The sequence below is a fragment of the Nicotiana tabacum genome, chromosome 9 (genome assembly GCF_000715075.1).
Source record: "Nicotiana tabacum cultivar K326 chromosome 9, ASM71507v2, whole genome shotgun sequence".
Classification (NCBI taxonomy): Eukaryota; Viridiplantae; Streptophyta; class Magnoliopsida; order Solanales; family Solanaceae; genus Nicotiana; species Nicotiana tabacum.
In genome coordinates this window covers 6,148,839-6,174,809 of record NC_134088.1, presented here as the reverse complement: position 1 = coordinate 6,174,809, position 25,971 = coordinate 6,148,839, and the positions used below count along the sequence as shown (strand labels likewise).

General features: G+C 34.9%; 3 protein-coding genes across 4 annotated transcripts; 1 reads left to right on the top strand and 2 right to left on the bottom strand.

Annotated features, from left to right (window-relative positions):
* Positions 1 to 3,634: 3,634 nt before the first annotated feature.
* Positions 3,635 to 4,192, bottom strand: LOC107766732 (large ribosomal subunit protein P2-like). Its single transcript, XM_016585572.2, has one exon. It carries the CDS (start codon positions 4,126 to 4,128, stop codon positions 3,793 to 3,795), a length of 336 nt encoding a protein of 111 aa, XP_016441058.1. The 5' UTR covers positions 4,129 to 4,192; the 3' UTR covers positions 3,635 to 3,792.
* A 5,473-nt stretch (positions 4,193 to 9,665) lies between these two features.
* Positions 9,666 to 10,385, top strand: LOC142163775 (uncharacterized). Its single transcript, XM_075220914.1, has one exon. It carries the CDS (start codon positions 9,666 to 9,668, stop codon positions 10,383 to 10,385), a length of 720 nt encoding a protein of 239 aa, XP_075077015.1.
* Positions 10,386 to 13,026: 2,641 nt separating this feature from the next.
* Positions 13,027 to 25,081, bottom strand: LOC107766728 (protein MULTIPOLAR SPINDLE 1-like). 2 transcript variants are annotated; one of them, XR_012694698.1, is made up of 12 exons: positions 24,843 to 25,081; positions 24,670 to 24,727; positions 24,012 to 24,158; positions 23,844 to 23,903; positions 23,467 to 23,552; positions 23,305 to 23,359; positions 22,606 to 22,719; positions 21,034 to 21,226; positions 15,699 to 15,769; positions 15,225 to 15,439; positions 13,532 to 13,584; positions 13,027 to 13,368 (listed from the first exon to the last, which is right to left on the bottom strand). XR_012694698.1 is itself a non-coding variant. In XM_016585568.2 (11 exons), exons 1-10 carry the CDS (start codon positions 25,047 to 25,049, stop codon positions 15,255 to 15,257), a joined length of 1,176 nt encoding a protein of 391 aa, XP_016441054.1. In that variant the 5' UTR covers positions 25,050 to 25,081; the 3' UTR covers positions 13,395 to 13,584; positions 15,225 to 15,254. The 2 variants fall into 2 exon arrangements, 1 of the variants encoding a protein (XP_016441054.1); XM_016585568.2 differs by lacking the exon at positions 13,027 to 13,368 and having other exon boundaries at positions 13,395 to 13,584.
* Between the last annotated feature and the right edge of the window lie 890 nt (positions 25,082 to 25,971).

Here is a 25,971-nt window from a genome sequence, read left to right as displayed (position 1 = left end):
TTAGTTTCTCTAGAGTACCAAAATTTATAGTTTTTCACCTTCTTATTCTTGGAATCAAACGATAATGTTCATATAATATCCTATAATTTCTGCTTTGTTATTCTATGAAATACCCTTTATTTTCTACAAAAGCTTAAAAATGCGCTTGTTACTCTAAATAACTTCTAGCAATATGCATCCGATCAGTCCCTTCAAATTGAGAGGGGGATTCTTTTAGAAGGAGATATATAATCCAATTCTTTCTCTCCTTCTTCCCTAGTGAAACAACCCCCATTTTTTGTCCAAAACATTTGCAAAATCCTCAAAATTTTACTTTTTTCTCTAGTATCTAATCAATACTCCTGAAATGTTTGTATAAAAATTTATATGTATGAAAATAACATGTATTTCGTGATAAATCACACAATATTGATAATATTTACAAGTAATTACTTGAAAATATTCTCATTAATTATATATCAGCCGTTGTTATGTATTACTCGTTTACGTTCAAAATATCAACAAAATTGTGTGTTACACTATTAAAAATTATTGGAGAAAAAGGGGACAAATTTTTAATAAAGCTAGGAACATTGGAGGCATATGACAAAAATAAAGAATCCAAAGTACTCCATCCACGATATTGAAAATAAACTACTGCTACATCCTAAGAAATTAAAGAATGATAGACGACAACTATTTGATACAAAATTCAATAAACAAAATAAGGCAAAAAAAATCTCATTTGGTTTGGGATCTGGATACCAAGGAAGAGAAAAAGTTATACTATATATATGATAAATTAATGCAAAATTCAAAGAAGTTTAAAAGTTCATCCCGGTAATTTTACTTGTTGGTCAATGACGAAAGGGATATACATAAAAGCAGAAACACACTTTTTCTTTCCATTAGAGAAAAAGAAGCTGAGAAGTCGTTGTAGGACAAGAGGGAGAAGAGCAGTTAATTAGCAACTAAACATATATCTGATTTACCAACTAAATTACTCTTATCAAACATCTTTGTCTAGAACATAGAAGTTCTCATTCTTTTTCTCAAAGCTTTCTTATTTAATTTGTTCTGCTCCATTGGGTATCTTCACCGGTTAAAAAGAATAGTTTCAAAGACAGAAGAAATGTTGAACAAAAGGAAAATACAATTGCACGCAGAAGAGGAACCCAAAAGAAGGGAATATATGGAATTCAGGAAGGCTGCATTTACAAAGAAGAAGAGCAGACTATGAAACGTTTTTAGACGTGGTAACGTGTAACGTAAATTTTCTAATATGATTTAAAATAGTTGAAGAAATAACAGTTCTTCACTATAATGCACAATAACTAATAAGTAATTACTTCTTGTAAAGACTTTAATATGGGAAGTGGAAAAGAAATGATTAGATATACTTTTTGACATTTTATAACTAGGAAAAGGCAAAAAAAAGGAGAAAAAAGATAAATAGAATTCTTGGCCAAATAGAGGTGCCAAATCACCTTGTCTATTCCCACAATTATATTTATATATAAATTTGCAAACGAAATTCTGAAAAGTTTAGGCGTCCAAGTCTATGCATTAGCTCTTGTGTCAAAATTCTTATAGGCAAAGGCACAATTCGAGGAAAGGTTGGGTGCTCAATAGGTGATTAGTAAAGTTTAGGTATCAAAATGAAAAATTTGCTTTTTTATTTTGGTCCAAAATAAGTGTCCATTTATATAATCAAGAAAAAATTCAATTTGCTTTTACAAAATTACTCTTATGTACATATTCCTAAAAAGTTTTAGTTTAGTCATACTAGGTATTTTTGTATAGAACTTAGTATTTTCTTAATGATTGTTCATAAAATAAATTGGTCACTTATTGTGAACCGGAGGGAGTAGCTTACAAATGACGTAGAGAAAACATGGAGAGGAAGTTAGTAATAATACAGTAGTACCACCCACAGTCCGTATTTATTTGAATGTAATCTTCATTTTGATGGGCAAGAATAGTCTGTATTTTATGTCATGATTGAAAACTAATTTGAGATAAAACCGAAAGTAGAGTAACTTGAAACTCTAAACAGTAAGAACTAGAGTGGTGCTACTTGCATGATTGACTTGTCATATTCAATAGTAATTTTTTTTCCACCTGATATTCGGTATATGTTTTGTCGCTCAGACTAATCCGGATTCACACCGGATTAATCATTAATATTAAAGCGGAAGCATTTTTTTTCATTCCTCGTGTTAATCGAGACTTCTAATTAAGGAGACACTATAATTAGTATGCAAAGGAATAGAAAGTATATCATGCCTTATATATATAGAGTAATTTTTTATATTTTATCGTTTTGATTAAAAGAAAAGTATGATATAATCACAAAACACAAACCAAAGCTTTAAAAAAACACACAATAAAAATGAAACCGGAAGAAAAAATGTACATCCAACATGACATTAGAATTGGAACGATATAGAAAAGATTAAAATGACCATAAACAAGGATGGCACAAGGATGGCACGTGCAAATCGAAAAATAGTCCAAAACTTTTATAATAAAAAGAATTCCAACATAAACAGGTATCAAATCTAAACATAAAAACAAATTAAAATTACTATTATAGAAAAAAGTTAAACCCACCCTAATTTTGATTCTAATCCCGCATAAATTCAGCTTATCCTGCCCATTTGCCAAAACCCTAGTTACACCTCAAAATCAATTTTTTGTTTGGTAAACCTATTGTAGATTACATATAGTATGAGCTGAAGTAACATATACATGGTACTTGAATGAAGTAACTGAAAACATGTAAATACTTTGTTCTTGCCAATGGAATTGATATCATGAATACTCAAAATCTTTTCTTTTTAATCTGTTTTTTAAGTTTTAAACTGTGACATTATCAAAATACACACCAAAAACGAAACAAAGAAAAGGTAAAACAGAAGTAAGATAAACAGGAATAGCTTGCATTATCATATTAAAGTGAGTCTCAAACAAAGGCAAAGAGCAACCCGGTGCGCTAAACTCCTGCTATGTAGGGGTCCAGGAAAGAGCTCCTGCTATGTAGGGGTCCAGGAAAGAGCTCCTGCTATGTAGGGGTCCAGGAAAGAGCTCCTGCTATGCGCGGGGTCCAGGAAAGGGCCGGACTACAAGGGTCTATTATAATCAGTCTTACCCTATATTTTTGCAAGAGGCTATTTTCACGATTACGCTAAGACTCCCCTTCTACTCTCAAACAAAGAAGATATTAAAATAATTAGTACTACTATGCGAAGGTGCTTTTATATTATGGAGTAATATAGAATTACTCATATCTTTTCGATTAAAAGAGAAGAAAAGCATGAGATAATCACATAAGACAACCCATAAAAAACACACACACGCAGTAAAAATAAAAACAGAAGAAAACGGTTCAGAGGCGAAGTCAAAATTTGAAGTTTATGAGTTTGGAATTAGCCCTTTTAAGACAGTGAGTACTAAATTAATAGTAATTTATATATAATTCAATGGATTTCTTAAGACAAATATAGGATTTTGACCAAAGAGCTACTGAGTTGAACCAAACCCGCAACAGAAAGGCTAGCGCCACCATGTCCAATATGACTTATAAAATTGAAACGATACATAAAAAAGAATAGCATAACCAAAGACGACACACACAAATTGAAAAATAGTCAAATTTTTATTTAAAAGAAACATCCAACATAAACAGATTGTAAACCTAAACATAACATCAAATCATAATTACTACTTATAGAAAAGAAAATCATACTAAAATTCAAATTCTAATCCAAAAATAAACAAAGGATCAAATTCACCAACAATATATCAATTCATCTAACCAAAGAGATCAAAACCAAAGTCCTCCTCAGACTCTTCTTTCTCTTCCACTTTCTTTTCCTCCACCTTCTCTTCCACCACTGCACCACCGCCGCCGCCGCCACTAGCGACAACCACAACACCACCACCACCGGAAGGCACCGAAGCAATCATCTCTCTACCAGCAGCAATAAGTTCAGTGAGATCTTTTCCTTTAACTTGAGATAATAACAGTTCAATTTTTTCATTATCAGCTTCTGCACCAACGGAAGAGAGAATTGCCTTCAAATCCTCCGCCGTAGGGCTGGCGTTTCCGCCCAATGCGGCCAACAAGTAGGCGGCGATAACCTTCATCTTTTTTTCTCTGAGAAGAAAAGAATGATTTTCTAGGGTTTTGAGTTTGGAAAATATGAAGTGTAGGTTATTGTAGTTTCTTTATATACACGTAATAACGTAAGGATCGGAGTATTAATAACAAAAATAAAATCCAATTATAACTAGGTTAGGAGAGAGGTTTTCCTTTCTTTTTTTTTAATTCATTCTAGGACACGTAATAAGAAATTGCTACTTTTTTACCAAATTAACGCAAAAAATTTTATAAAAATTAATCATTATTCCATCATATATATACACGTAAAAATTAATTAGAGGAGAATAGAAAATAAGGAAAATAGTAGTACTAGCTTTATTTGTTCAAACCGGTTTGCCAGTATTTGGTTGTCAAGGTATAAATTAATTATTTGGTCATTTTTAGTACCAAAGTTATTTCATGGAAAATAAAAGGACAGAACATATAAATATAGGTTAAAAGTATTAATTGTATGCAGAGATCTTTCATTGATGACACATTCAGTCGTTTGAAGGGATGGTAATAGGGCTGGGCGGGGCGGTTGCGGGCGGGTTCAACTTAAATCTGCAATGACTCAATCCGCCCTGCCACGTCCCGCATAGTAAATTTTTTGTTTTTAACCCGGCCCTCCCCGTATAGTGAATTTTTTTGTTGTTTCTATTATCCTTTTTCATTTCTACTGATTAGTAACATATTTTAATGACCCAGTTATCTATTTTTCACTTAACATGTTGTACCAAAAGTTATGCTATTTATAACAGTTTAGGACTAAATTTTTTATGATATCTATAAAATTTCACTTATTGATTAATTTATAAAATAAAACTTTCAAAATTTGACAACTAAACTTCATGATCTGCAAAATATTAGCACATTTGAATGGATAAAATATACAACATCCCGAATAGATAAACGGACAGTTGTAGTTATAAATAAGGTATTATAATATTGAAATAAGATTATGATTTCAATAAATTATTACGTTTAGTTTTGATAAACTATGAACTAATAGTAACAAATGGTTAATATAATTTATAAGCTGCTGAACTTTCAAGAATGTTATTACTCCTAATTAAAAAATATTACTAGAAATCTAGAATCAAACACATAATCAGGTAAATGTGTTCTAGCAAAAAAAAAAAAAAAAAGCAACGTTATGATTTTCCTACAGAATATGGTTCAATATGTATTTGAAGATAGTGATTAAACAGTGAAATTAACTTCCAGGATAAAAAGAACCCGCAACCTGCCCCGCATAAGCTTCAACCCGCACCACACCCACATAAATTTAAACCTGCCCCGCCCCGCCCCGCCATGGGCGAAGCCACCTTTAGCAAAGGGTGGTCAACTGACCACTCTTCGCCGAAAAATTACAAAAAATTACACTGTGTATATAAGTAAAATATTGATTTTAGATATATAAAACCTATATTGAACACCCTTTGTCGGAATTTTTTTTTCCTTTCAAGTTTGAACATCCTTAAAAACATTTCTGGTTTCGCCACTGCCAGTGGCGAAGCCACATGATCACAAGGGTGGTCAACTGACCACCCTTCGCCGAAAAATTGTATTGTGTATGTAGGTAAAATATTACGTTTTAGAGGTATACAACATATATTGAACACCCTTTGTCCGGAAATGTTTTTCACTTTTTTCAAATTTGAATACCCTTAGAAAAATTTCTAGCTTCGCCACTGGCCACTGCGCCCCGCACCCGTCCCGCCCCATCGCCATTCCTAGTCGTTTAATGAGAAATATGTATTTGATCTTTGCTAAATTGGTCTTTAACAAGTACAACATGAACTTTTACGTTGGAGTTTAAGCTAAATATATGGAACAAATATATAAGATTTCTTTATTCCTGGGAATTTTTTCCTGAAAAAAAACTCTTTCATATATGTTTTTTCTCAAAGATTCAACTCTTCTCTTTTTTTTGAAGTTTTGAATAACCAGGTTCATACTTTTCATTGACATATTTAAATTCTACTATTAAAATGACAATATATACCTAGGTAATAGAAATAAAAAAATTAGATAAATAAAATAATACTAAAAAGTTAAAATAACAGAACCTGATCTAATAAGTTGATCTAAAAATAAATGTTTCTTGCTTCAATACAATTTTTGCAATGCTTGGTATCCGAGTAAAATAAGAGACTGAGTATTGCAGAAACAAAAAAGGAAGTGAAAAAGTTTACACAATTTTTGATTGGAGAAGACAAAAAGAGATTAATAGTGATTATACTTGTCACATCTCTTCCATAAATTTGCATTCACACGTTATGTACTTATGTTATTTTATTTGTCCAACATTTACTAAGAGATATTTTTCCTTGTAATCAATTAAATAAAAAGAACCGGAAAAAATACAATAAAATGAAATATGCAAGTGGGAAAGTTGCGACATGATTTTACTCTTATGATATGGTAAAGTATGGGAAATTTTATTTTATGTCTCTTAGAACTGACATTAGTTGTATAAGTTAAAATAGCACGGTATAGCCAGTTTTCGGATTAGTCATTCAAAAATAGTCACCGTTTACGAAGTCAATAAAAAATAGCCACTATTTTGCTGTAACAGAGACCGGTTCCGCATAATATACGGGAGTTCGGTGCATCTATGTACGAACTTCAGCATATTATGCTGGACCGGTATACTTTGTTGACTCCTGTATAATATACGGGAGACTGGAGCACCGATGCTCCAAACTCCAGTATATTATACTGGACATTTATACTTGCTGGAACTCCAGTATATTATGCTGGAGTTCTAGTGTACTTATGCTGAAACTCCAACATATTATGCTGGAGTTCCAGCATAGTTATCCTGGAACTCTCGTATAATATGCTGGAGTTCAAGCATACTTATGTTGGAACTCCAGTATAATATACGGGCGTATTTTTCGGGTTTTGAACAGTGTTTTCGCTCAGATTTATCTTTACATGAAAAGTGGCTAAATTTCGATTACTTTTGAAACTAGGTTATTTTTGAATGACCAGTTGTAAATCTGGCTATTTTTAAATTTCTCCCATTGTATAAGGCATCTTTTTTGTCTCACAGTTTTGTGGACCCAGATTTTTGTGGACCCAGATGTGTAAGATTAGGATCCACAAATTTGTGAGACAGAAAGGAGCCTCACACAACTAATATCAGTTGTGTGAGGCACACAATAAAACTTCTCGCAAACTATGGCTTTACCCTTGCAATATATTTTAGTAATCCATTCAAACAGTTGTGTGAGGCACACAATAAAACTTCTCGCAAACTATGGCTTTACCCTTGCAATATATTTTAGTAATCCATTCAAAACTCAAAGAAGAGTATTTACCACATCATAACAACATTATATCCATCTTTCCTCTTTCTCAATACCATTTCAGCGTCTACAAATAATATTCTCAAAAAAGGTTTTTCTCGTCTCTTTATTGTGTGTCATTTTACATAGATAGTACTAAACGGTGATCAACCTGGAACCACAAGCAATAATAATGTCTCTAGTTAAATGAACATAGCTAAGAAACAAGAAACACAAAATGCAATAACACAGAGAATGAAGAGGTCAATGTTTAGCAAAATGGCTTCATTTTGTTTCAAGTCGTATACCTGCCAAAGAATTGCTAGTTAAAATATTTGTATTTCTTTTTGGGAAACTTACACAAATGTCTCAAATAAATCTCAATTTACCAACATCTAGCCATTAGTCATAGACTTACCAAAATTAGCTTACAAAAATTGAAAAACCAAATAATAGGGTTCTTTCTATCAAAGAATCACATGCAAAAATCACCTTTCATATTTTTAAGCGTGATTAGCAACATTAGATACAAGACGAAAAGGAAATTTCATGGACGGAGTAGCAAATAAGGTGATGAAATACAAAAATCTATACAATATTCCAAAAATCTAAACAAAAAAGGAACTTTTTCAATGGGTATAGTTGAAATTCATTGAAAATATATAGATAAGTCAATATATAAAATTTGAGGAAGATTGGAGGTGATTTTGACTGGTTTTGTATCAAAATTCGTAATTAAATCGAGTTCAAAAAAGTCTTCTGCGACACATGTATCAAACATATATCACACATGTATCTCACACACAGGTATATATGGATATACATGTGATACACAATTGATACAAATATGATACATATGTGATACATAAATGATACATAGTGTGATACACATCAATTTTTTTTCATGTTCAGCTTTTACTTCGAATTTTCAATTCAAACCAACTCAAAACCTCACCAAATCATCCTAAAACTGAGATTCAAGCTCCTTAAGTTGTGCCCAATCTATTCTAATAACACTCACTCAAAACAAAGCAAAAATTTGATATTTTTTTGCAACAAATAGCTAATTGACTAATATTAGTAATATTTTATCAATTGACCAATTTTTATAATGAGCTACTTATAAATGGACATAGCTGGTAATTTTCCTTTCTTTTTCACCAAATTGTATGATAGAAATGGATGAAACTTGGTGGGCCTGTAAAGTGGCTAATTAATATAGCTCAAGTTATATTTCTTTAAAAAAATGAAAAAAATCATTTCTTTTAAGTTATTTGACATTCAAAATGGGGGAAAATACTATATTGTACTTTGTATTCGGTTAATATTTTCAAATTATAGTGTTTGAAACACATTGTATTCTCACCATAGAAAGCTAACCTGACACATATGATTAAGAATTGATAAATCGTTACTATTCCACCACACTCCTCTACGATACACCATTGATATTCCAGTAATCAATAAGAATCAAACTCACCTTCAATTTAGTCATCACTTAAATGATATACCTTTATAGCAGAGATGTGTGTTGGAATACTTGCTGATACACACAAAGCCCAAATAGACAAGAAGGATGGCCCAACTTAGATATCCAAATATTTATGTTGTATTACATTTTTGGGTTAGAGTAGTTTTATTTTTTCCGGGTATTTTGGCCCAATGTAAATAATAAGCCCAATGTAAATAAAGAGAGAGGAACTCTCTAGAAACAAAACTGACAGATTCATTTTTTCTTCTGGAATACGAAATGAGCTTCTCTTCTCTCTAGTTTTCTTCAACAAGAACCCTAGTCAACAAATTCATATGATTTAGTTGAATTCTCGCAATTTTCTCATGGTATCAGAGCAGAGTATCTGCTGATTTCTCTTTCTCGTTCGATCGATTGTAATTTCATCGATTTCTGCCGAAGTTACAGTATTCGCAAAGTTCTTCGCATTTTCTGATGATTGATGGATTTTTGTTGCTATTTTGGGGTTTTTCATAGTTGTTCACCTTTCAAGGGTTTCTTCTACTCATATTACTTTTGTTAGAAGATTTTTTGAACAATCACGAAGTTTGCGACGAGATTTAGGGTTTTCTTGTTCGTTTGATTGAGGGTTGTACCTTTTCCGGTTGCGAAAAAGCCTGGTAACATTCCCTTCGTTTCTTGAGCATCATCTCTGGTTGCTCGTTGATTGCATGTGTAATTCTTCTGTTTAGTAATTTGGATCGTATTCTCTTTGTGGCTATTTCTGTTGTTCATCATGGTAGAGACAAGTATTACACCTGTTAATACATCAGTGTTCATTCCTGACCCCACTAACCATCTACATCTACTTTCATCTGATATTCCTGGGGTATCTCTTGTTACTGTCCCTTTTACTGGTAGTGGATTTGGGGGATGGCGTAGAAATATGATCGTGTTTCTCTCAGCTAGAAACAAATTAGCTTTTGTCTATGGAAGTTGCCCTAAACCTGCTGAGGATTCACCTCAGCTTCAACAATGGAATAGGTGTAATAATATGGTTATTTCTTGGTTAACCAGTTCACTTTCACCTGATATTGTTGAGAGTGTCCAGTATTCTGAGACTGCAGAGAGTATTTGGTCTCAACTTAATAAAAGATATGGTTCAGTTGATGGGACTAAGGTGTTTGAGTTGAAAAAGGAACTTGCTTCAACCTTCCAAGGGTCCTTAGATATAACCTCATATTTTAACAAGTTGAAGAAATTGTGGGATGAGTTAGGATATGTGTGTACTAATCATGCAAATAGATGCTCTTGTCTTGTCAAGTCTGATCTTCAAAAAGAAAAGGAGAAGGATAAGGTGCATAAGTTCCTTATGGGACTCAATGATGTATATGTTGGTGTGAGGAGCAACCTGCTCATGATGCATCCTCTACCTTCTCTTGATAGTATCTACAATATTCTTCTCCAAGATGAAAGGCAAAGGCAAACCAGTCCTTCATCTCAGTTTCAGGCTTAGGCAGCCTCTTTCAATGCAAATTTCAATAACCCTACCAGCAAACCAGCCAATTCTCCACGTCAGTTCTTCTAGAAAATTAATTTTGATCCAAATAAATCTAATATGCTATGTAGATACTGCAAAAATCCTGGTCACACCATTGAAAATTGCTACAAGCTTCATGGCTTCCCTTCCAACTTCAAATTTATTAAAGGGAATAAAGTAGATGCTAATGTTGAGGTTCAACATGTTCCTAATTCTGATTCCAATTCTCCATCTGAGCATTATTCTGAATCTGCCTCTTTGATTCCCGGTCTAACAAAAGAGCAATATATACAACTGATGCCCCTGTTGCAACAGAGTCATGTATCAGAACAAGGCACTCAATCCAGTCTCATGGCTTCTGCAAATTTTGCTGGTATAATTCCTCCTTCTGAATCTGTAGGAATTGGTTATGGTACTTGTATGTTAACTAGGGTCAATGATAACAGTTGGATTACAGATTCTGGGGCCACTAATCACATGACTTCTAACAAAGATCTCCTCTTTGATATTAAACCCCTTGTTGTGCCCTACCTAGTCACTCTTCCAAATGGTTATAAAGTTAAAGTAACTTGCACTGGTTCAATATATTTTCTCTCTTTTATTATTCATCATGTCTCGTACATTCCTAGTTTTCACTACAATCTCATCTCTGTTTACCAGCTTGTGTCTTATTTAGACTGTGACCTACTTTTCACCAAACGTTGTTGTCTTCTCCAGGGCCCTTCACTGAAGAGCCCAGTGGAAGTTGGTAAGGTGGAAGTTGGGTTTTACAAGCTTGGATCAGATGATTGTTCACCTATTTCTGCCTTGTCTACTTCCACTTCTGATAACTCTTCTTCTATCATTTGTAAATACCATTCTCCATTACTTTTTGCAGCTTCTGATTCTCATTGTACAAATCATTCTGTTGTTAATAAAATGGAGATTTTATAGCATAACAGATTAGGACATATTTCTTTTGTTAGAATGAAAGATATATTTGTTATTCCATGCAAGTTTTCTGCTACCCAGCCTTTTGTTTGTTCTGTTTGACCCTTAGCTAGGCAATCTAGACTCTCATTCCCAAAAAGCTCTATTAAAACTTACTCTCCCTTCCAACTTGTTCATATAGATACTTAGGGGCCCTATCATAGTCCAACCTATAATGGTTTCAAGTATTTTCTTACTTTAGTTGATGATTTTATTAGAGCTACTTGGACTCACCTTATGGGGTCCAAGAGCAATGCTTTTCCTTTACTAAAAGCTTTTGTGGCCATGGTCAAGAAACAATTCAATATTACCATTAAAGCTTTTAGAAGTGACAATGCTTATGAGTTGGGTTCTAGTCACATAGCTACTCAATTCTTCCTTGACCATGGGATCATACATCAAACCTCATGCCCTCACACACCACAACAAAATGGTGTGGTGGAAAGGAAGCATAGATATTTACTGGAAACCTCAAGAGCTTTATTTTTTCAATCCAAATTACCTTTAAAGTTCTGGGGTGACTGTGTTTTGACAGCCACATATCTTATCAACAGATTTCCTTCCAAACTTTTAAACAATAAATCACCTTTTGAACTACTATATGGACTGCCTCCTACATATGAACATCTCAGGTCATTTGGTTGCCTTTGCTATCACACTATCCCCAAATGTAATAGAGGCAAGTTCCAACCTAAGGCTGATCCTTGTGTTTTTATTGGTTACCCTTTAGGTAAGAAAGGCTACAAACTTTACAACTTGACCACTAAACTAACCTTGATCTCCAGGGATGATGTTTTTCATGAATCTGTCTTTCCTTTTGCTTGTGCTAACTCTATTTCTCCTCTTCTTCCTAATTTTTTTCCTATTTCTGAAGAATCTTCATCTTTTCCACTACCCTCATCTCCAACACCTGTTCCTGAGTCTTCTTCCTCTGTATTCACTGATTCTTCTCCTCCTCCACACTCTCCTCTTCCTTCCACTTCTTCAACTATTGTTCCTCCTCCTGTTCCACAACTTAGAAGATCCTCTAGGGATCACCATCCACCTGCGCATCTTCAGCCTTATGTTTGTCAACTTCCCCCTTCATTGTGTGGCCTAGTGCAACTTGAGGGGGTGTTGGAATACTTGTTGATACACACAAGGCCCAAATAGACAAGAAGGATGGTCAAACCTTTATATCCAGATATTTATGTTGTATTGCATTTTTGGGTTAGAGTAGTTTTATTTTTTCCGGATATTTTGGCCCAATGTAAATAAAGAGAGGAACTCTCTAGAAACAAAACCGACGGATTCATTTTTTCTTCTGGAATACAAAATGAGCTTCTCTTCTCTCTCTCTAGTTTTCTTCAACAAGAACCCTAGTCAATAAATTCATATGATTTGGTTGAATTCTCGCTCAATGTGACCTTCAACAGTGGTTATCTCGACTTCGCTTCCCGTGACTCAGTGTAATTACACTACGTGTAACATCTCAAAGACTCAAAATAAGGATGCATTATCGTTGCCGAAAGTAGTATTTTTTGCATCATGTTTGATGTTGATTATAGATAAATTTTAATTGTCCAGATGAGCAATTGTCCCACAACCAATTCACTTTTAGTCAATTCATCGAAAAGAATATGTTGATATTCGGTTGAAAATGATTTACATAACAATGGATGATAGATCTCAAAATTAGTTTCCTTTAAAAATTAACAGAACAAGGTGCCAAACTATGGTTTATGACTTTTTTATTTAACTGGAAATGGCTGGACTTATATCAAGCTCATGATTTATTTATTTTAACATCACTTAATGGAATGCTGATAGTTCTCCAAAATGTTGTTGCACCCGTGTCGGATCCTCCAAAAATGCACTATTTTTAGAGAATTTGGCACGCACCCGGCGACATTTTCCAAAAGTCTGAGCAAGGTTCTGATGCTGTTTTTTTTTGCTACTCCTTGGATCCACTTCGGTCAAAGAGTTAAAAACATGGACCAAAGAACTTAGTCTGTGCGCCAAAATTGAAAAAAGATACGTTTCAAATTTTGAAACCAATACACCGAGTATTATTTACTAGCATTTGCCTAAAAACAGAGGCAATGCAAGGGCAGCATCTTATAATACCATTTGCTAATACAAGAGAAAAAGTTGCACCAAGTATTACAACTTACACGTAAAAAGCAACAACTCCTTTGATGCCCTGAATATAAAGCCATACTTTATCCTAAAGCAAAAAAGAAAGATAGTTGAACAATCCATTCAGCTCAATGCCGCAGATACAGTAGCAGAAAAGTTTAAAAGAAAAAAGAACTCAACGTTATATTATCCTAATAAGATAACATCGACTGCTTCTTTTTTGTTTCTATTTTGTTTTTCTTTGATTGGGTTGTCCGGGCAAGTAGGCCTTCACAATATTTCTGATCTAGCATGGCTACTAGAACAAGAAGAAACTAAGTGAAAGGAGATAAAATAGAGGTGAATACACTTGAAATGAAGATATTTGTTTTCCAATAGTGGATGATGATCTTGATCTTGGACGAGCACCCATGTTTGGGACAGCCGTAGCTGGAACAAATCGTGCTCTCTTCTTAAGCTGGACGTTAAAATCTTGAGTTTTAGGGCAACATGTTTGCCCCTTCTCCAGCGCCAGAGTTTGGGTTGCAGGTTTGGAAGTGGATGGCAAAATGTCATTTGAAGCTGAGGTTTTGTTGTATTGGGACAATAAGAGAGTTGCTAACAATGAGATAACAAGTACAAATTTGGCTTTAATCATGTCTGCTAAGCAAGATTTAGAGTGAGAGATGATGTACAATGTAGTAGAAAATATTACAGATGAGAAGTGAAGTATTATGCTAGGTGGAAGTTATATATCAAGCAAAAGCAGAAGTGTATAAAATACGTACACTTTTTTTGCATCTTTCGAATATAATGAACTTTTTGGTATGAGTAAACCATCATAAAAGGAGAACAAAATTTAAGGACTCTGTAATAACTCTTCAAAATGTAGTTAGAAAGATAAACAAGGTGGGGACAGGAGACAGCTCTAAAGTTGGGAAAGACAATAGGTTGTACATGACTAGGAATTCTTGGTATATAAGTAAACTAATCAGATTCCCACCCCCTATTTCACCAAGAAAATTACATAAAAGAGAAAAGAACAAGTCTAGATTAAACTACAAAGAGCCAAAAGTCAAACCGTCCAACAACCTCCTTTATGCAAGATCTCAATTACTTGGTATGTTGAGGATTAACATTAAATTGAGCAATTTAAAGTTAATGAAAATTAGTGATGCCAAGGGAAGTCAAAGATTTGCTTGCGCCGACTGATTTTGTTGTGGGATATATTTCAACCTGGAATCAGGTTCAGTATAAAGATATGTGGGATTTTGCTCTGGCTTTCGGCACATGATGCTGTGTTATGTCATGAGGATTTTGTCCAAGAGATAGATTCCTCTTTACATACTGTTTCATCTTTTCACATTTAAAGAGCATATTTCACTTTAAATAACTATGTTTCTCTAACCCGGAACCCACTTGTGGGATCACAGGGTATGTTGTTGTTACTTTGCTAACCAGGAAAGGCGGGGGGAGGAAAAACATGTGGAACAAATCAGGATTATAAAATAGTAAATAAGTTCTGTTATCATGAAGTTGAGTACAAGTATGGAGAACATTGAGGTCGAATTACAAGGTGAAATTAAGCTCCTAAGCATTTAGCATTTAGCTGAAAAGGATGATCTTTGATGTTCAGCGAATCAATTAGATAAGAATTCTTGAATTTAACGTAGAAAACCATTTGCGATCAAACAGCTGAAATTTCTATCCACAAGAAAAGAAGAATTGTGTTGAAAGCAAGTTACTTACAGTTCAAAAGGAAAAGCGACAGGTCAGTGCTTAGCTAAACAAGTTCTCAAGAATCTGTGGGTTTAGCTTCTGCAGAAATGAAAACTGCCCCACTTGCTTGGCCACAACTCCAATCACACGATCTATGTACAGTACATAAAGAGAATTCCTGTTCTCCAGTAGTTGCAATGCTTTTCTTCCGTGGAGAATTGATACAACCCATTCTTCAAAGAACCCTACAGAGTAAATACAACATATGGATATTTTAGGCCCATTCATCATAACAGTATGAAAAATATACTTCACCAGATAGGTCATTTCCTACTAATTATCCTTGTGGGCATGTGACATGCAATATGTTTAGGACCGAGAGCCTATCAATTTGAATTTCCCTCGGTCAGTGGCAGAACTACCTTGGACCCGAGGGAGGGAGGGAAAATAGGTTATGAACAGTGCAAATGTATTATTGTATCTAAGTGATTAAAAGAAGCTCACTTATGTCAAAATCTCCAGCGTTTGACCAGGTTAGCAAATAATCAGAAACCAGAAATTCAATAAGCTGAATCCTGCAATTGAGAACATATAACATGCAAAAATTATTTTAGAAAAGATGAAAGCTATGCATCTTAACTAAATTTTCTCCTTTTATTGTCACAGGCTCACAGTTTCAGGAAGATTCATCAAAATTTTAAAAAAGAAAAGTAACTCAAAAGCAAAAAGAAACCAAATTTTGGAAGCAGTAAAAACAAATAACAAATAGTAAATTGTATGTGTAACAAACCAATTCACAACAGAAATAGAGACTTGTATTTCATAATCACTTAAAGAAATTACAATGTAAAAGGAAATACTAATGGATTGAAGAACAACAATTAACTAGGAATTAAAGGAACAAGGAAAGGATAACCAGAAGGGGATGAGAAGTTTCAGACATTAGGAAGATAGAGGTGAGAGGAACAGACTCAGCCGAAGCCTCAACAGAATTGGCATGCCCTCCTCCTCGCACAAACTGATAATTATAACAACTACATTTCTTCTTGCCCAGTAACTCTTCGACACGTGTACCTCAACCCGGGTCCCAAAGGTAGTCCAGTAACGTTGTGTTGGGCTGTTTAACCACTTGACCCCGGCGTAAACCATTCCCAAGCCCAAGTGCATCATTTTGGTCTGCCCCATTCACAACAATACTCCCGTCCTCAACGTCCTCAAGGTTCGACTCAAGAAATGAAAAAGAGTTATGAACATCAAGCCACAGAGTGAGACCAGACCAGCAGGTGTTGTCAGGTATCCTTAAGTTACCCATTTCCTCATGTTGCAACAACTCTTTATGATGTAACTCGAGGAAAGTACTACAAGTGTTCTATGGTATAGATCTTTGGCAATCTAGAAATAAAAAGCTTGCGAGCATCATGTTGTGTGTAGAAAATAAGTCCTAGATGAGGCCACCAACTGTAAAGGAGCAGAACTTTGTAGTTATGGTCAACTCTTATGCACTGCTTTCTCAAAATGGAAGCATGAGGAAGTGTTTGCAATAGAGGATTCATGAAGTAAGGAGCCTGTGAATTGGTCAATTGTCCCAATATCAACAACCAAATTGATTTCCAGTAATTAACAAGAATCTTGGAGTCCCTCGAATTGCTGAAATTAGCACCATACTGTAGAGTCAATACCGGTGCTTTAATTTCGAGCTCCTGTAGAACTACAACCCGGTCTCTGCTATTGCTAACTCTCTTGGAGCAGCTCATTTGTAGATCAAGGACTAGTTTTATACCAAAAATACAACTATATTCTCCAAGTTTCAGATAGAAGAAAACTTCATAGACTATTGCAGTCATATTTCTAATTCCAGTGGCTCTCTTAGATACTTCATCTACACAATCTGAAATACCACTTTTGAGAGGCACGCTGCAAATTGTGTTACCAGTACCTATGTCGTATGTAACATGGGTATTGATAGAATATCCATATAGCAGCTGCTCTAACTTGGAGCTAGGCAATAATGAGCAAGCATTGACCCTCACGTCGAGTATAGAATTGGTGAGAAACACCCCAACTATCATTATTTGGTGAAAGAGTCCAGTAGCATCCTCTTCTTGTGCTTTGGTATCAAAATCGAATATCAAGAACTTCAAACTTATAAGATTTCTCCTCGGCCAGTCATAGTGAACTGCTAGAGCATGAGCCATAGCCTCAAGATTGTTGTACATATCACCGAGTAATGCCATGAAGGACATGGCCAGAACCAACATTAGATCCTTAACTATGGCAACATCATAATATTCCAATAACCCATGGAAAGTTATTGTTATCTTTTTGCCAATAAAGTTACCACTATCTTTGTCTACACTCATCACAACAGGTGTAGAGTATAGCAAATCCCTTAAGAAAAACATCGTTGACCTCGTTATCCGACCCAACAAAGTGACACTTCCAAGAGAAAAAGCCAGAATGTTGTACCTCATGTAAGCACATATAGCAGAATATACCACTGGTGCATTGAATTGCTCCGCAATATGAGCAGTAACACCACCAGAAGGACACATCGATGAATTCTCTATAGACTCCCTCAGTAGCTGGTAAACTGCACAAGAAGTTTTGAGAGTAACACAACTTTCAATACCCAGTTCAACTCCACCTACACACCCATAATCATAGAACTCTGCTATTAAACCTCTACTTCTTGTAGTACTCCTTCAAAAATTTCACTTGCATCTGATGTAATATATAAAGGTTCATTAGCAATAGAGACACAACCTAAATTATCTTGCCCAGTGTCAAGCCCATTGTCCAAAGAAATACAAAATGGAATAATCCATAGTATGGCATCAGGCTCCAAATGGAAATATGTGCATGTCCCCATATGACAGCTACCATAAGTCTCAAGTCTATTGCAATCGTCCAAAGTGATACCAACTTGCACAGAGAGTACTTGAGTAGGAAACTTCTCACCTGGAAGTTCAATTCGTATTGTGACAGCGACTCCTTCCACATATTTTCCATCTTCAAAAGTAAATTCCATAGCATAGGGTGGGACATAATCAAGATAAGGACCAGGATCAAAGACACCATACTGCTTGGAGTAACCTTCAGCAAATGCCTTGATCACTTCCTGTAGTTTGTCCTCCCTAGCGGCTAGCACACTCCCTGCATTTAGACAACAAGAATCTAGGAAGATTGCGCTCCTGCCCTGTATCAACCCAATTGCTTTTGTGTACACTGAATATAAGGTAAAACAGCACTCTACTTTGTTTAACCCTACGAAGAGAATTAAGCAAACATGAAATAGTGTGAGGCCATAAAGTTCCATCAAATGGATATGCGAGTCCAGCAATTCTCGCACTCGCATTTGACATCACAATACCTTGGCTAACAAAAGGAACCAGAAAACCTGATAAATCCTTTTGAGGAGATTTGGTAAATAAAGCTACATTATCTCGTGAATTTTTCCCCTCCTCAGCAGTAGATCCTCTTGTATCACCTAACACCGCAGTAAGTACCTTGGCCTGCTAGCTGACATCTCCACAGAAGCCATCGTCATACACCTTCGCTATTGTAGTTGCAGAGTTTTTTCCCTCATGGGCAATAACATTAAGATCATGAATGGCGGAGCTCACTGTTGTGTGTGAAATTTCGTTTAACACCTGATCTTTAGTAATGGAAGAAGGTTCTTGTACCAAATCGGCTACCGCTATTGATTCTGCATTACCAATTTGAGGCGTTTCCATGTCTTCAGGAGTTTCAATCTCAGTATTACCAGTAATCACTGCCAAGGAATCTACATTCTTATACTGCTCTGGCAATTTATCGAACATATGGTCCACTTGTGAGTTTCCGGTTTCATAGGCAGAGTCAAATGCAGATGACTGCAAAAAATGGTTCGGAGCAGGAACAGAAGACACCGGAGCTAATTGTGAAATTTTAGGGACATAATTAACGCAGTTAAAATGAACCATTGAAGAACTATCTAGACGCACCATGGGATCTGTATTGATCTGTTGTCGAAAATGCTGAGCAAATTTTGCCTTGAAATGTTTCCAATCGAGAAATTGCTTGTTTCGAAACAACCAATTGAACCAAGTAAGAGTCGCACCATCGAGGTAAAAGGAAGGAAGAGGTAACCAATCCTTCTCGGCGAAGCCAAGGTAGGAGAAGTACCGCTCGAACCGAAAAAGCCAGCTCTCTGGGTTGCCGCTGCCGTTAAATCGATCTAATATGGCCATTGGAGTCCGATGGATGAAAGCACCAATGTAACAAACCAATTCACAACAGACATAGAGACTTGTACTTCATAATCACTTAAAGAAATTACACTGTAAAAGGAAATACTAATGGATTGAAGAACAACAATTAACTAGGAATTAAAGGAACAAGGAAAGGATAACCAAAAGGGGATGAGAAGTTTCAGACATTAGGAAGATAGAGGTGAGAGGAACAGACTCAGCCGAAGCCTCAACATAATTGGCATGCCCTCCTCCTCGCACAAACTGATAATTATAACAACTACATTTCTTCTTGCCCAGTAACTCTTCGACACGTGTACCTCAACCCGAGTCCCAAAGGTAGTCCAGTAACGTTGTGTTGGCTGTTTAACCACTTGACCCCGGCGTAAACCATTCCCAAGCCCAAGTGCATCATTTTGGTCTGCCCCATTCACAACAGTATGCCACATCATTTTGACAGCCCTAGTGAGCCCAAGCTTTTGTTCTAAATCTGAAGCTTAAACATAATTTCGATGACAAATCTTGAGGTGCATGTATATCTCCATTTTGAGTGAGTAAATGATTTTGCAATGACTGGGCAGAATGCAGTACTTCGTTCATGCATTTTTGTTTTTGAAAAAAACATCTAATTTTGAATCTGAAGCAGGCACTGCTTCCATAATTAGGAGAGAATGACATGAGTGGGATCCCAGGCACCTCTGATCACTTAATCATGACAGTGTTTTAAGTAATGATAACTATACACCAAAAACAAAAACACATACCAAGTAATCCTGCACTAAAACTGCCATTTACAATAAATAAGTGACAAGATGACATTAAGAATATAGTAGCAATCACTCCATTAGAGGATACTAGAAAAAATTGAAAAAGATGATTATACCACATACAAATTTAACTAATTTAAACATTATATTAGCTGTAACTGACAAAAGAAGGAATGAAATAACCAACTCGAATAAAATGACAAGGTCCCCGCAGAAAATTCACATCCAATAGAACAAATTCCAACTCCTCAGCCTAAATACGTAGTGTTTTAAAATCCACATCTCTTTCAAATGGGGAAAGTCTGGATGGATTATTGTTCCAAAACAGATGTAAAAAATACACTGTTCCTTTCAAACCTCCAAACTACAACAACAATAACATACCCAGTATAATCCCACATAGTGGGGTCTGGGGAGGGTAGTGTGTATGCAAACCTCCAAACTGAAAATAGAAATAAAAACAAAAATAACATATGATAAGATATCACACCAGAGAGGAAAATGTGAAATCGAAGATAGTGGAAAAGAAGTTTAGTCAAGAGCAAGGTCCAAAATAATGTATGTCTATCACCAACAAAGAAACAAATATCAACAAGTAAAGGATGACTGCATTAACAAACAAGAAGCATAAGACTAACAGCTTAGAGCTACAAGTGGGAATCTCCCGCACGACATGGGTGGGTTTGACTCCCACTGTCTCCCTTCTCCCTTCCCCTTCCCCTTCCCCTTCTACGGCCCCCTAATATGCAATAAGAAATTTAAAAACAAAACAGAAGCATAACTAAAAGAATTAGGCCAGATAAAGATTAGTTTGTAGACAATATACAAGCTGGTGGCACTTACATCATGAACATAGAGTTATGCATACTTGAAAAGGCATCATCAAATGGATCCATGAAAAGCAAACTCTCTGCCACTACAGAAATTCTTTGAGAAACCGCAAATATTAGACGCTGACCGACAAAAGCCTCATTTCCGACCTTACGCATCAAATGTTGAATATAGAACTGAACAGCAGTGTCAAAGTGATGAGATTCTGAAACATATCGTTATGGAATCAAGAGTTAATAAGCTTTGTCGAAGGAAATATAAGTAAATTACATCGAGGAATTTAATAATTCTGCTGTCCAAGAAGGACAATCATCACTTTAATTTGCTCTGAACTTCAGACTCATGATCCAACTAAACTAACAATCAGTTCAATGATATCAGGGACATAAGGGTCTGTCCCTCTTTTGATTTCAATGGTCTTTGCTTCTAACTATTCGATATGATACATACTATTTTGAACTAATATGAATTAGATCCAATGAAGCTTTTTGAAATCATTTTCACAAAAGTTGGTTCCTTCAAAGATAACTAAATTGTTCATAAATATTGTTCAGCATCTGTCCAAAATAATTAGAAGCATTTTACATAATCTCTCCTGTGAGAACAACCATTTTTTAGTTTCTCAGGAACTAAAAGATCAAGGTGAATTTCATTACCAAGCAGATAGTTTAATCGCAAATATTACTCCCTCCATTCGAATTTATGATACTTTATTTATTTTGAAATGTCCAAAAACTTTCTATACCTTTCTACCAGTAGTATCTTTTATACAACTTTCATAAATTTTAAGAATTCAAATTAGTTTAACAATTTGGCCACTGCTTTAATATTTTATTCCGACTATTTATAATTTGTAAGTCAACTTAACATCTTAAACTCAAACCTAATCCAGTGGTGTTGGATAAAATGGGAAGATCAGATTATGATAAACCAAAAATCCATTATTACATGAAAACTGATTTGTTTCCATTAAATACGTATCAAACCAAAGAACCTGCACTCTGCCAATTCTCAGTATCATGACTGAAACCATTTCTTAGTTCTGTATATGCATATAGTGGGACATATCTACCAAAATCTTTTGAATGCCTGCTGCTCACGGAGCTCAGGTAAGAACTTCATGGTGTCATTTCCCAAGTATGGATACACAGAAAATTTATGGTATAAGATTTACCAGTTCTTTCATAGCTCTAGCACATTAAGATTCCGAAATATTTTCTGCTGAGAGTGTCTAAATTTCAAGTCTGCATGCTCTAACACATAACCTTCTGTACTCAAATATTGTAGATATTACTACACCTCATGGAAGTCCATAGAAATGAAGTCTATTAGGTCTGCATTTGCATCAAGAATATATTTTCTCTTCCTCAATCTAAAATTAAGGAAATACTTCTACTTCTACAGCTTGCGTGTAGGCAAGGATTGACAAGCTTTCAGAGTACAACATATAAGCAGTGTAATGAATTGAAGACGCTGACTCCATCATTACCAAATGTAGGTGAAAATATACTTTCTTAGTCTGCTAAAAGGTGAAGATAGTCTTAAGAAAACTAGTACGAATAAAAAACAAGATCACATAATTACCATCTCCTTCCAAAGCGCTGAACGTTCTTCTCAATAAACGCATGATTAAGCTGTTAATAATGCCTTCTACGGGTTCTGCATTCCTTTCAGTTGGTGACATTGTAGCAAGTGTACCTTTAAAGTAGTAAAATACAAATAATGCTGAATCTGAAGGTCATTAAAGAAAGAGGACTAGATCGTAATTGATGAACCCATCTGGTGCTAGCTTATCATTAAAACTGAAAGTTCAGAAATTTAGGCATTCTATGCAGTGAAACCGTTCATTACTTGCATATAAGGTGTTGACAAAGAAGAAAAATTGTGAACCTTTTGCATTTTTTAGTAAAGATTAGAACGCTTTATTTAAATGCTGTACAAACCATGAAGATAGTGCTCAAAATGCAGTCTTTTACAACAATCTTTCCTTTAAAATTTAAATCTTAGGATGAACCTTCAGTAGCAGTCATTTTTTTACATTTAAGTTTCAGAACAGATAGTATATTCACTAATTAGCCCCTTGATTTCAGCTTCTATACATTCCTCCACATTAAAAAATAGAAAATAGTAGTAAAACCTGTCAAATTTAAAATTAAAAAAGAAATGGCCTGTGTATTAAAAAAATTATATATATCAGGAACTCAAGTTTAAAATTTCCAGATGAGCCCAAGGAGAAATTCCACAGAGAAAGGCAAATGGAAACGGAAAGGATTGTGTCGTTACCAAGAATAAAGTCCACGGCTTGGTGGCACCAGTTCTTAAAGTTACCCTTCTCCAACTGCAGCACATTTTATATAAAAGCAAAGTGAGATGAGACATGGAAATCATATTTTACATAAGACAAAAGTATCATTAGCTAAAAGCAGGTTAATTGAAACCACATACACTTTGAGGAGAAACACTATCACAAAGCTCCACAAGAAAATCTACTGAAGCGCTCAGTTGGTCAACATTATTTTCATTGTCACGTTCTGCCATTTAAGAAAAGACACAAAATTCATACTTCTCATCTACAGCAGAAAATTCATCTTCAGCAAAATTTGCCAAACAGGACCTAGAATTTTACAGAGATCAAATTATGGCACAAGTAAGAAATGAGATATATCACAGCATGACTGAGGTATGAGATATATCACAGCATGACTGAGGTATGATATATCTCAACTCAAAGTAACTTTCAAAAAGTCATGCTTTGCAAGTTAACCATCAAAAGTGAAGACAATTGTTTACATCCATGAGAACATCCCTAAATGCATTTTCACCTGAAATTCGATGAAGCAAGGAATCATCTGTTCTTCTCCTCTTTCTCTCCTTAATCCTCACTGAGAAAATCATACAATTCAATAAATCCAGCTAATGTATACAACATTAATGAACCCAAATTGACAACTTTAAACCAACAAATACAACAGAAAATCCTAAAAATGAACCTTGTCTGAGAAATCTTCTCCGCAGCACTTCACTGAAACGTTGGTCAGGACCATCTCCAATTCTCTTAGGGCTCAATAACCCCAACTTATCAAAGAAATAACACTTGCATGATGCACTTTTCGGAAATATATCACACTGCGAACCATCTTACTCAAAAGAAAAAGAGAGAAATATAAGGAAAAAAATTGCCATTCAAAACGAATCTATCTATACGGACAACACATTGCGAAGTCAAAATAAAACTCAGAGAAACTCGTGTTGTCATTGCAATTTTGATTTAAAAACGAAACAAATAATTAAGTCACAAAATTCTGAGACCCAATACCGAAAAATAAGCCGTTCAAAATGAATTAACTTATACGGACAACGCATTGCTAAATTGAAATCAAAACGTTTAGCAAGAATATCCTCAGAAAACTATTACTATCATTGCAATATTGATTTCAAAACGAAAAACATAATTAAGTAAAAAAAATTAGGTCGGAATATAGCAAAATAATCAGATAATTAGTAGCTAGATCGACATTTGATAATAAAACGAACACATAACAGATCCTCAGAAAATTGCCGCGGTCGTCAAAATTTCATTATAAACATTAACATGACAAGTAAGCTGAATTTTTCAGTTTAAAATATTAAGGAAATGAAAAGGCTAACCTTCGGCTACTTTGAGGTCTTCCTTGAGTCTGAGAATCTCTAATTTACGCTCTTTTGCCTAAGAAAAATAATTCAAAATTCTACAACTAATTCAAATTCAAATTCGTTACACGCAAATTTTACGAGATAAGTGAAAGTAAAAGAAACGAAAAAGTAAAGGAAATTGATCGAACTTTTCGTTTCCATTTAAGAGCATCATCGGAGTAAAGAGGAGGAGCGGCGGCAGGTTGAGGAACGGCACTGGAGGATGAAGGCGGCGGCTGCGATGGTGGTGGTGCCGGAGGTTTTTGGAGAAGCTTTGATCGGACGAGCGCCATTGCGATCGCCAATTTTAGGGATTCATCTGAGGAGCTCTTCGGTTGGTCTCTCACAATCTCCATTTCTCTTTCTCGCACTGTGGGAAATGGCGGGAGTAAACTCGTTATAAAATGGAACCTTTGGAGCTTTTATACTCCCTTTTATAAATAGAGAAAAAAAATAAATGCAGCATAAAATAAAACATTGTTTAGTTAAATGGACTAAAAAAATAATTTTGTGAAACTAATGAAGCTTTTAGTTAGAATTACATATTTAATTATCGAATATTATACAATACTCTATTCATATAAGTTATGCATAAATCTATGCATTGCTTTGTCCTAGATACATGTGGAATAAGTTATTCAATGAGTAGTACAAAGATAAAAAAAAACTTTAAATAAGTAATATTTGATTATTCATCCATAACAATTCATTTATTATTATTGACTATAAAAGTTGGTCTAAAGGAAGGTAGAGGTAGGCCTAAAAATTAATTGGGAGAGGTGATAGAGACAGGACATGGCACAATTCTAGCTTAACGATGACATGACATTTGATAGTAAAGTGTGGAGAGCGAGGCTTAAGGTAGAAGGCTAATAGGTAGTCGAGTGTTTCTCTTTGCCACGTCAGTAGCTTTAGTATTATTTTCGTATCTTCTCACCCTTAGATTTCTATTATTACATGTTATTTTTTTTGTTTTTGTTATCTTATTATGTTGTTGATACTGTGTCTCTTCATGGCTTTTTCACAACTGTATTTTTTTTTATAATTATTAAGATTGTGTTTTACTTGAGCGATGGTCTACTGGAAACAGTTATTCAACATTCATAGTTAGGGTAAGTTTGCATATTCATTACCGTAACTCCAGTAATGGGATTACACTGAATTGTTGTTATTATTGTATTATTATTAACCGCGTAAACAATCCTTGTAGTATAATACGATAATGCTCATATGTGTATATTCTCCACATTTACTTAAATATTGTCATTTAACTATTCA